This window comes from Antechinus flavipes, chromosome X (assembly GCF_016432865.1).
Source record: "Antechinus flavipes isolate AdamAnt ecotype Samford, QLD, Australia chromosome X, AdamAnt_v2, whole genome shotgun sequence".
Lineage (NCBI taxonomy): Eukaryota > Metazoa > Chordata > Mammalia > Dasyuromorphia > Dasyuridae > Antechinus > Antechinus flavipes.
Genome location: NC_067404.1, coordinates 84,337,127 through 84,349,145, shown reverse-complemented (window position 1 = coordinate 84,349,145; position 12,019 = coordinate 84,337,127). Strand labels below are relative to the sequence as shown.

Sequence of the window (12,019 nt, the reverse complement as noted above, 5' to 3'; positions counted from 1 at the left end):
ACACACACACTCATATACAGACACACAGACACTCACATTCACACACACACTCATACACAGACACACAGACACTCACATTCACACACACACTCATACACAGACACACAGACACTCACATTCACACACACACTCATACACAGACACACAGACACTCACATTCACACACACACTCATACACAGACACACAGACACTCACATTCACACACACACTCATACACAGACACACAGACACTCACATTCACACACACACTCATACACAGACACACACTCATACACAGACACACACTCATTCACACACACACTCATATACAGACACACAGACACTCACATTCACACACACACTCATACACAGACACACAGACACTCACATTCACACACACACTCATACACAGACACACAGACACTCACATTCACACACACACTCATACACAGACACACAGACACTCACATTCACACACACACTCATACACAGACACACAGACACTCACATTCACACACACACACTCATACACAGACACACAGACACTCACATTCACACACACACTCATACACAGACACACAGACACTCACATTCACACACACACTCATACACAGACACACAGACACTCACATTCACACACACACTCATACACAGACACACACTCATATTCACACACACACTCATACACAGACACACAGACACTCACATTCACACACACTCATACACAGACACACACTCATACACAGACACACACTCATATTCACACACACACTCATACACAGACACACACTCACATTCACAGACACACACTCATATTCACACACACACTCATACACAGACACACACTCATATTCATACACACTCATACACAGACACACACATTCACACACATTCACACAGACACACACACACTCACGTAGACACACACACACTCATGCACACACACATGCATGTCCACACACACACATTCACACACCACACACGCACACTCATGCACACACAGACACGCATGCACAGACACATACACACACTCTCCACACTCATGCACACATCCCGGTGGAGGGCCTCTCGGGTCTCCTCCCCCTTCAGTCCTCTATCTCCAGCTCAGCCCTCCAGGTGCGCTGGCTGGCCAGCTCGGGCAGGTCCCTGTCGCGGGCCCGGAGCGGCACCAGGGCGAAGCTGGGCCCGGCGGCCCGGGAGGAAGCCGGGGGGCGGCCGTCGCGCCGCAGACACTGCTTGAGCTTCTCCTGAAAGGGCGTTGTGGTGATGGTGTAGAGGACGGGGTTCAGGGCGCTGTTGATGGGCAGGATGAAGATCACCACCCAGGAAGTGACCGTGCCTGAGGAGGGAAGCAGATGGTAGCCAAGGAGGGGGTGGGGGTGGGGGGAGGCGGGGGAGGCCAGCCACCAGAAGAGCGGGGCCCACCCCCCCAAGCCCGACCGGCCAGATCCCAGAGTGAGGTGCCCACGTGTGGGAGCCGAGGGCCCGGCTCCCAAGGCCAGCTAGACTGCAAAAAGTGGAGTGACTTCGAATAAGCCCCTTGACCTCCCTGAGCCTCAGTTTCTCCTACTGTGAAATGTCCCTTCCCACTCCAAGTCTTCCATCTGTTTGGGACTCTGCCTCTTTTTCTCCATCCCTTCTCTCTCCCCCTTTGGCCTCTGCCTCACAATGTCAGCCGTGGCTGGAGATCCCAGGCTCCCTCCACAGCACCCAAAGACCGAGATAGAGAAACAGAGAGAGGGGCAGGCAGGCAGGCAGGGACGGGGTGCTCGGGGAGAATTCCCCCTCGCCCTTGGCACCTGGGATCTCCAGATGCAGCAGCGACAGCAGTTTCAGGAGAAAGATGGGAAGCCAGCACAGGGCGTCAGTGAAGACAATGAAGAAGAAGCGCTTGGCGATAGAGACCTCCCGAGCAAAGGAGCTGGGCTTTGCGGAGCGGGCCCGGGAGACGCGGACCGAGTGGAACATGCTGCTGTAGGCTATCACCATGGTGATGAAGGCGACCAGGTTGACCCCTGTGGTGGCAAAGAATGGTGTGCGTGGATGGGATGTGCTCACCCGGCATCACTTCTATCTCCCTCTGATGGAGCTCTAGCTCCCTCTCCTTCACAAAGCCTTTTCTGATGCTGTTCCCGGTGTCAGGGAGAGCCTTTCTCCCTCCCCCCAACCCGGAGGGCAACTGGTGGCTGTCCGGCGGGATCCGACCCTTCACGACCCCATGGAGCAAGCTATCTTGGGGTTTTCCCAGCAAGGATCCCAGAGTGCTTTGCCGCTTCCTTCTCTGGGGGATCACTGTTTAGCAGAGCTCTCTACTGTGTCCTGACTGACTGGCCCCAGCTTTACTGAAGTGCACAGGTGCCCCTCCCCAAGGTAGTGATCAGAGAGGGGCGGCGTACACTCGCCTAGACACACATCGCACAAACTACCCATGTGTCCATTCATGCGTGTGTGCGGGTGTTTCTATTACATGTATCGCCCGTGTACAGATGTGTATGCATGAAAGCAGTGTTCATTCCCACTCGTGTCTCTTGTGCTTACACCTGTTGCCCCTCGCATCAGAGGCTGTTTCTAGAAGGTAAAGGCTTCTTCAGTTGTCATCTTTGTCCCCCTCACACCCAACAGCCGCCTGTCAGAAGGCTGATGGGAAATAGTGAATGTTGATGTAGTGTTTGCCTTTGGAGAGCTGGAACCCCCCCCCCCAGAACCTAGGGCACAGAATAGACTCTTAATGAATCCATCGATCCACGGGCTCTCTTTCTAGAGCAGGAGCTTTGGGCCTAGGGATCACGGACTCCCAAAGAGTCTGTGGATGGATTTTGGGGGTCTGCAAATTGGGATGATAGAAAAATGGCCCCTGATTTCATGGTCCTCATATTGAATTGGAGCATTTCCTTCAGTGCTTCTGATTCTGGGATGGATTCCTTCAGCGTCCTCTCCACCGGACCGCCAAGGCCACCGTGACACTGAAGCAGGGGAGGGTTCCTAGTCTCAGATGCAGTTGGGGTGACCTCAGCCTCCTAGGGGGTCCTTGTGAAGTCCCCTCCAGTTCTAGGTCTGGGACCCTATGACCGAACTCCTAGGAGGCACTCAGAGCTTGGAGAGAGTTTTGGAGGTACCTGGCCTCCCAGCGGGACTCCAGATGTCTGAGATTTCGACTCTCTATACCTCTCTGTGGGTAACCTGTGAGGTCCAGCCCGTGGTCTGGATGGCGGCGACCCCTGCTCTGAGAGCCCACCCTCCGGACCCCCTCACCTAGGAAGATGGCTGTAGAGTAGTGCTGGGCCATGGCGTTGTTGGGCGTGTCGAAGTGGAGGGGGAAGCAGACACCGTTGCTGCCGTAGTAGTTGCCGAAGGGGCCCCGACTCCAGAAGGGCACCACGGCGATGGTGAAGCCCACCAGCCAGATGGCCACCAGAGTGAGCAGGGTCTGCCGGCGGCCGGCCCGGTAGTGGCTGAAGGGGAAGACGATGCCGACGTACTTCTCCAGGGTCACGTACGTGAGCAGCAGCACGGAGACCTCAGAGGACAGCATGGCCAGGCAGCCCACGGCCTGGCACTGGGGGCTGGCCATCCAGGCCTGGGCGTGCTTGTTGTACTCGCCGGCGTAGCGCAGGTCCGAGGCGCCGATGAAGAACAGGTAGACTCCCATGAGGAAGTCGGCACCTGGGGGGAGACAGGGAACAGCCCGGTGGAGATGGCCATCATGGGGAGGCGGGCGAACCTGGGCTGAGTTGGGGCAGTGGGGAGTCTGCCTGTGGGGGATGTGTGTGCATGTATGTGCGCGCGCGCGCATGTGTGTGTGTGTGTCTGTGTGTGTATGTGTGCACATGCATATACCTGGAAGAGTCCAGAATGCTGGGACGGGCTGTTTCTGGAATTGGGAACTGATGCATCTCAGAGCCCACTATTTCACAGACAGAGGGGAGAACCAAGGCCGGACCGTGGGGCCACTTCCTTGCTTCCGGAGGGAATCTTGCTAGAGCCTCCATTTCCAAAGCTAGGGCTTGCTGGAATCCAGGGGAAAGCTCAGTTTCTCCCTCTGGCCTCTGCAAGGCCCTTGGAATGGCACCTGCTCTCTGGAGGTCTCGGGGTCCCATCGCCCACCTGGCACAGAAGTTCCCCAAGGGCACCCCGTAAGGCACTCAGGGTGCAGGAGATTCCCTTCGGGCCTCACTTCCCCCATTTGGAAAATGAGCCTGACAAGTCTCGTTGCTCAGGATTAGTGGTGAGAGCATATGGCCTGGAATCCACAAGATGACCCTGAGCGAGCCACACGTCACACCTGCCTGCCTCTGTTTCCTCAATTGTAAGGATCCTTTTTGGAAAGTACTCGGCCCAGCATCTGGTATTTAACTAAGGCTCACTCCTTTCCTTCCTCGTATCGCCGCCCCTCCGGGGGCTGTGGTGAGAGAAACACAGGGAACCCTAAATCTACCTAGTAATTCCCGGACGCCCTGCCAGGGCCCCGGATGCCCCGAGAGATGCAGAAGTGCCGGCCCCTCCTCTGGCTGGCAGAGCCCATGGTGGTCACTCACAGCAGAGACACTTGATGGCCATGGCGTGCTGGAAGTTCTCGGGCACGATGAGGGTGCGCATGCAGACCACGAAGAGGTTGCCCAGGCAGGTGGCGCAGGCGATGACCCAGACGAAGACCCGCAGGAGCAGGTTGGCCAGGAGGTTCTCCAGGGAAGAGATGCCGTCCGTGTTGGGCTGGCAGCTGCGCACATGGGGGGCGTAACTGCAGTACTGGAAGTGGTCGAAGTAGCTGCAGGGAGGGGCCAGAAGGAGAGGGGGATCACTGCCTGGCTGGGAATCTGAGGCGCATTGACCTGGGCTTGCCCAGGCCTCCTGTTCCGCGGCTTCCACCACCTGGAAGTTTTCTAGGTGTGAGCACGGAAAAGCTATGGGTCGAGTTCGGCAGCCCCTCCAGCCTTCGGGGTCTCTTGGCCAGCTCCACCCTTCTCAGCCCAGTGCCCTAAAAATCAGTGCCTCCAGTCACCCCCCCTGCTTCCTCTTGCCAACCTCAGTGTGCAAATCTGCCTTGGTCCTCTTTGAGAAGGAAGGTTTGGGAGTGGGAGCGGGAGTGGGACCCCCACCAGCACCACTCCCACCTCTCCACCTCCCCCATGACCGCCATCGTGGCCACCTTGTGCTTCCTCTGGGAGCCTCTGTCTCACCCTTTCTCTGCCTTTGGAGAGAGCAGGGACAGGGGAGTGAAGTCGGGAGGCAGACTGCAGAGTTAGGAAGAGAGAGGAGAGGCCATGGAGGCTGCTTCCCCACTTTAGGCCTCCGAGGAGGGAGAGCCACACCACGGTAACCCATCAGCCAGACGGAACTGAGGAAGGATGGGGAAGACCTGGAGGTGTTGGCGCTGTCAGGGAAGCATCAGTAGCCAGGGTGGGCGGGGGGGTTGGAGATTAGAGAAAGAGCACAGAAAGGTCTTGTGGAGGAAACTGGCCGAGGTGGTGGTGGGCCCGGGCCCGGCCCAGTTTGCAGCCTCGGACTATGACAGTGCCCCCTTTTCTACGGGTGGCTCTCTTGCATTTTCCCAGGTCTCCTCCTCCTCACTGACCAATGGGGAGGCCCTCTTCTCCTCTCCCTCTAGACTGTCCCTGTCAGCAATCTCATCGGCTCCCATAAGCTCAGGGTGGAGGATTCTCAGGAACATTTCCCAGCCCTGACCTCCGTCTTGACCTCCAGTTTCCCATCTCCAACTGCCCTGCACCATCTCACACTGGACAGGCGGCAGCTACCTCAGACTCTACGTATCTACAGGATACAGGATATTCGAAAGACAAGAACTCCTGGAGGGCAGGGACCATCTCTGGCTTGCCTCATACCTCCATCACTCAGCCCCATGCCCAGGTGACGGGTGACCTCCAGTTCCATTGAACCTACCAGCTCCTAGAAGAGACCGGCCTAAACCCGCCTCCCTGCCCCTTTGGCTTCTGCCCCCCCCCCGGGCCCAAGCAAAGCACATCTGGTGGCTCTTCCACAAGTATCTGCAGGATCCACAGACCGTGGGTCCAAAGTTAAGGAAATCTGAGTTCAAATCTAGTCTCGGGCACTTCCGTGCCATGTTTCCCTGGATAAGTCACCAAACCTGTGGCTTCCTCAGTTTCCTGAATTGTAAAATGGGGACCAGACTATCACCTACCTGTGGAGATCAATGAGGTCATAGCTATAAGGTGCCTAGCACAATGCCTAGTACACAGTAAGTACTAGATAAATGCCAGCCATTGTTGTTGTGATTCTAAAGCAGATGCTGGGGCCCATCTCCCTTCTCTGAACGGTCTCTCCAACTGGTCCAGGTTGTTTTCTGACTGGGGTCTTAGTGCTCAGTGTGAGGCTCTCCCTGTTCCTGCTCATCCTTCCATCCCTCTCACATCCACACCCTTCTCACATGACCAAGTGGCCTCTGCAATAAGGTTTCCCACGGCCCCGAAAACTGACCTCACAAACTGACTTCCAGGGGCTGCTAATGAGCCAGTGGCCTTGGTGGAGGCCCCTGGCTGGAAGCCCCTTTGGTACAAAGGTGTGGGGATGTTAAGGGCCCCAGTCCCCCCAGCTTCTCCACAGGAGGCCTGTGCCTCCTGAGCTGCCACCGATCCCCATCCCCCTGTCCCCCAGGAGTCTGGTTAAGGGCTCGTTCTGGCTCCCGCCTCCCAGCCCTCCCTTAGCCAGCCTCCCCCTGTCTCTCTCCCCCCGGGCTCTCACATGTAAGACAGGTTGCCCAGTTTCTGGAACATGCGGCTCTGAATGTTGGGGATCTCCATGCCCTTCATGCTCCTGAAGTGAGAGGAGAGAAAGGGGTCACTTAACCCCATCCCACTCTAGGACTCGGCTAGCCAGCAGAAGTCTTGCCCCTTGAGGGGAAAGTCACCGGGCATCTGGGGGCCTCGGTTTCCTCAGTGACAAAACCCCAGGATTGGATGGGTACTGAGGCCCCCCAGCTCTAAAGTCTGGGTCTTCAGCCTCCCCTTCTTGCATCCCTCCATTCCCCCAGCCCATAACCCAGGCCAAGAGGCTCCTCCACTTACAGCGACTGCAGGTGGGAGAGATTGTCAAAGTGGTCCAAAGGGATCTCCTTCAGAGGATTGGCCGAGATGTTCCTGGGAGCGGGGAGCAGAAGGGGAGGGGTTGTTTGCCGCTCTTCCCCCACCATGCTCGATGCACAGCCCAAGCTAGGCATCGTGGGGTAGTGGGGGAAATCTCAGCCTCACTTTCTCAATGGCGGCAGTGGCGCTTCTGTAGCCACATTGGCTTTATGGTGTCAGTGAGGAGGTGCAGTGAGGTTTATGGGAAACTGTTCCTTCTGCTTAAGTCAGAGGAATAATCCAGTCTGGATGCCCCAGGGTTGTCTTCCTCCCCCCACCCCAAGCCTCTCATCCTTCACCCCTCAAACCACAAGGACAATGACTTTGGGCCAATTCCAGCACACTGGGATGGGGAGGCCCAGGCCTCGGAGGCCAATGACAAGGCCGTGGGTGCCCCTAGACAACAAAGCGGGTCAGACTCACAGCATCTGGAGTTCCTGGAGGCCCTCGTACAGTGTCGGAGGCAGCTCGGCCATTTGGTTGCTGGATAGGTCTCTGCGGGAGATAAAGCGGTTCCAGTGGGAGAGAGTCCCAATTTGGAGCTGGGGGGGGTCGGGGGGGTCTCTGCCCCCAGCTCTGCCATTGCTTGTCCCAAGGTCCTCTCAGCCTCCCCCCATTCTCTATATTAAGAAGGCACCTTCCAACTGACTTGCTCGGATTCTCTGCCCTGCAATGGGACACAAGGAGATGGCTCTAGGCCACCTAGAGTTGGGCTGAAGTTGGGGGGGGGGGCTCACCGCCTCTCCACCCCCACCTATCAACATAAAACTGGGAGCGGGCCCTGGTCCCGGGGATAGAGTGACACTCACAGCTCCACCAGGTGAGGAAGCTCAGCAAAGGCCCCATCCTCGATCGTTTTGATCGCGTTCCCCCGAAGGACTCTGGGAGGAGGCAAGCAGACAGAGCTCAGTGGCAGACCCATCTTGGTGACTTGGGAGCAGCGAGAGGCAGGTCACACAGCCTCGGGGCCTAAGGCCTCCCACTGGGGCCCGATGAGGCTGTGCCCACTTACTGCCACTCCGGTTCCCGGTCCAGGCCTCCCCAACCTGACTTCTCCCTCTCCCTTGGTCCCCAATCCCTTTCCTTCCTTTCCATCTTCTGTGGTGTCTACCCCGGGCCAGTTGGTCGAGAAGCCTTTCCTGGGCACTCACTGTGTACCAGGAACTGTCTTTAAGGGCCAGAGACACTGAAAGCCTACACTCCAAGGAGAGTCACAAGGGATGCAAGAATGGGCAGCTGGAAGGATGGGGAGACCCCCGGGGGCAGGCAGCCTCAGGAAGTTCCCTCTCTTAAGTATGCACATGGCAGGAGGCCGATAGGAAGGCTTGCCACCTGATGGGCAGAGCCTCTACAAAGGATTTCTGGGGAAAGTGGGACAATCTGGAGAGCCTGGGGTGAGAAGGGACAGATGAAGTGCACTGTGGAAGGGAGAGTCCACTTCAGCGAGGTCCTTTTGGGTGTCCAACGAGCCCACAGGTTGAGGGACTTGAACAGGATTCCAACTCATAACAGGGGGCATGGGGAGATGGAGGAGGGAGGAATCCTGGATGATAAGTCGGGAGCCCCGGGATCTATTTATGGTTCTGCTCCAAAAGTTGTGCTGCCTTAAGAGTCTCTTTACCTCTCAGAGGGTCAGATCCCCATCGAAGGGAATGGCCTCCAAGCTCCATGGACCACAGGGGATACAGAGGAAGGTCAGACTGGCAACACCTCTGCTGGCTGGGAAAAGGTCCAAGGGGATGGACCAGGAGAGGGTATGTTTCAGGCTCAAGCACTTGGTGGAGAGGATGTGGAGCTGGGACCGTCTCTAAAATCAGCCAAGTCCATAGCTAGGCCCTGGAAAGGACTTCTTGGATGGGTACAGGGAACATTTGGATCCAGCCAAGACGGCAACAGGGCTCATTCTTCTCACCAAGGGGGCCTGGGAAGGGACGGGGTGAAACAAGTTCGGGCTGCGAGACCAAGGGGCTGAGGAGGGCAAACAGCAGAAACTGCCTGGAAGAGCTCGTTTCACAGAAAAGCAGCTCATTTTGGCGCTCGTTGATTCGGCACCAGAACAGGACTCAGAGGGCAGCAAATCCCACAAAAGGGGCCAAAGAAAGCCAGTGGATCTAGAGAGGCACCAAGAGGGTTAGGATCGGGCCTGAGCCACGGGACTTACCAGAGGCACCAGGGTTGGGACCACAGTGGCTTGGGAGGCATCAAGCTAAAGCATGGCCCCGGTTCTCCGGACTTTTTCACTTCCCACCTACCTGTATGGCCTTGGCCCAGTCCCGTCTCCTCGTCCTCTGGGGTCCCTTGCCCCTATCTCTGTGGACTGTCCTTGCAAGTTAGAGGGACTTTGGGGGGAGGGGAGAGAAGAGCTGGCATTTTGGGGTTTAAGATCCCCCCCAGTCTCCCCCAGTCTGTTTCCTCCCCGGCCGGTGCCAAGCTCCAGATCCTGCGGGAGATTTATTCTCGGGGTATCCTAGCGTTTGCGCTGGCTTAATTTATGGCCCACTCGCCCTGTGGCTCAACTTTAGGTTCGGTCACGCTGGGCCCTGCCCGTCCCCCGAGCACACATACGGTATCCAGGACCAGCCAAGAGCCGCCACCGCCACAGGAGCTGGATGGACGCATGGGTGAGTGGATGGATGGATGGACGGATGGAGAGATGGCTGGCTGGAGCCAAGGGTTCCCTCTCTGGGCTGAGTCCAGGTGGAGAAGGACAGGCTTTGGGGCAGGCTCAAGGCCTAGGACACTTCCTGAACAGCGCAGGCCTTGGTTTGAAAAGGAAAATATCCCTGTCTTGCATGGCCATGGGTCCTGCCGGCCCATAGCACAGGAGTGCTACGGGTCAGGAGTGGGTAGGTTATGAGGCCTTCTGACAGGAGGCTTTGCTGGCCCTGGGACTGAGGCCCAGAGCGCAATGCCAGATGGGGACATGGGCCATTCTTCCTGGAGCCTGGGCATCTTTCCGCTGGGGAAAGGAAGAACTGAGATGGCATGGGGAGGGGGACTGGCCTCCTCCTCCAGCTGCCGGGCAGGGGTCTGAGAGCCCGAAGGAGCGGATTGACAGCACGGTCAAGGCTCCGCAGTCCTGGGGGACAGAGCTCCCCGGGCTCTGCAGCTGATTTCTCTCCAAGCCCCTGTGGGAAGTGGGGAGGAGGCAGAAAGACCCCATGGGGTTCTGGGCCTGAGGGGCTCACAGGGCACTAGACCCAGAGAGCATCTTGGACGCCATCTCCTTCTCCTCTCCAAACCACTAATTGCCCCCTTATGCATAGGAGACTGGCCCAGTACAGGTCATTTGGCTCTTAGGTGGCTGAGGGAGGATTTGAACCCAAGGCTTCTGGCTCCAAACTGAGTGGTCTCCATTGCATAGAGACCCTGGAATCCCTCGGGCTCCACAGGAAGCAGAGCCAGGCCCAGGGTGCGCCACAAGCTCTGTAGTCCCAGTGCTGGCTTCTGGGATGGAGTCGTGGGGCTTCTGCAGCACAAGGGAAGAGAGAGAGGGGTACGGGGCTGGGAGAGGGAGCACAGTGGGAAGGGACACGAGGTAAAAGGGGAACAAAGAAGGGAAAAGGGGGAAGGGAGAAGGGGGAAAGGGGGAAAGGAAGAGGGAGCACAGTGGGAAGAGAGAGGAGTGTGCAGGACAGGGAGAGGGGTAAAGGGGCATGGAAAAGGGAGAAAGGAGTAAAGAGGGGAAGAAGGGAAGGGAGAAGGGTGTGCAGGGCAGGGAGAGGGAGCACAGTGGGAAGGGAGAGAGGGGTAAAGGCTGATAGAAGTGGAGCGCAAGGAGCAGAGGAAAGGAAGGGAGGAAGGGAGAAGGGGTTGGTGGGGTGGGGAGGGAAGACATGGTAGGGGAGAGAAAAGAGGCCTCTTTCTCCTAGTTAGTTGGTGGGCCCATACTGAGACTAGCCATGCAAGAATATGGGATTAGAAATCTTGACTCTGCCCTTTACTAACACGTGGGATTGTGGGTAGGCCACTTCTTTCCCTTTCAGTTCCTCTAACACTGATCCTCAAAGGGTCCTCCTAGTTCTGACACTCCAGAGTTCCTGAGGCTACAGAAGGGGTTAGAAGGTCTAGGCTGGAGGTCCAGGTTTGAGTCAGGCCTCCAGTCTGGGTCTACGTGGTCCACCCGGGACTCTGGGTCTGACAGAAGCTGATGGTCTGTACCACTCGGGCCAGCCTTCCCGGCAAAGTGGAGGAAGGGAGGGGAGGCTGGGGTAACTTACTCTCCCGGCCCTTTCCTAAGCTTAAAGCATCTCGGGCTGCCCTCTCCCCGCTTCACCTGGCCAGCCTCCGGCCCCAGGGCAGACACTCACAGCCAGCTCAGCTGGAGCACCTGGGCCCGGAGGGGAAGGGTGGGCAGCTTGCCGAGCGAGTTGTTGAGCAGGCACCTGGCAGAAGGGATCGGTTGAGCGGCCTGCACCCAGTCCCTGTTGCGTGCTAGGCAACTACGGGGAGTCTAAGAGGAGGCTCCCTGTCCTCGGGGAGTTTCCGGCTAGTAAAGGAGGGAGAGAGGCCTTCCCTCCAAATGCGGCCCATCGTTCACCATGGGCACTGATACTTGAAGATCCTGTGCTGGGGGTGAGGGAGGCAGGAGAGCCGGGCTCCGGCCCAAGGGCCGGAAATCCTAGGCAACTCCAACAGTGGGGGCCCTCGGGAGGGAAGCTTTCCCTGGGGGGTGGGATGGGGAGAGGCTGGAAGGCAGCTGGCTAGCTTGCCCTATCCTGAGGCCCTTTCTCAGTGGCCACCTTTCTGGGATTTGGGATTCTGGGATACCCGAATGCTGGTCCTGGGATGCGCCTTTGACTCCCACCACTGACTGCCATGTTGATTAGCTGTCTCTGGCCAAGTCCTATACCCGCCTCTGAATCTGTCTCCTCATCTGTGAAAAGGGAGTTAAGACATTGTGTGTGTGTGTGTGTGTGTGTGTGTGTGTGTGTGTGTGTGT

General features: G+C 57.4%; 1 protein-coding gene across 1 annotated transcript; it reads right to left on the bottom strand.

Annotated features, from left to right (window-relative positions):
• Positions 1–1,065: 1,065 nt before the first annotated feature.
• LOC127543171 (relaxin receptor 1-like) lies at positions 1,066–11,897 on the bottom strand. The gene is made up of 13 exons (XM_051969188.1): positions 11,848–11,897; positions 11,388–11,462; positions 10,421–10,546; positions 10,081–10,205; positions 9,578–9,764; positions 7,887–7,958; positions 7,501–7,572; positions 7,021–7,092; positions 6,698–6,769; positions 4,516–4,745; positions 3,233–3,643; positions 1,780–1,995; positions 1,066–1,319 (listed from the first exon to the last, which is right to left on the bottom strand). Exons 1-13 carry the CDS (start codon positions 11,895–11,897, stop codon positions 1,066–1,068), a joined length of 1,962 nt encoding a protein of 653 aa, XP_051825148.1.
• Between the last annotated feature and the right edge of the window lie 122 nt (positions 11,898–12,019).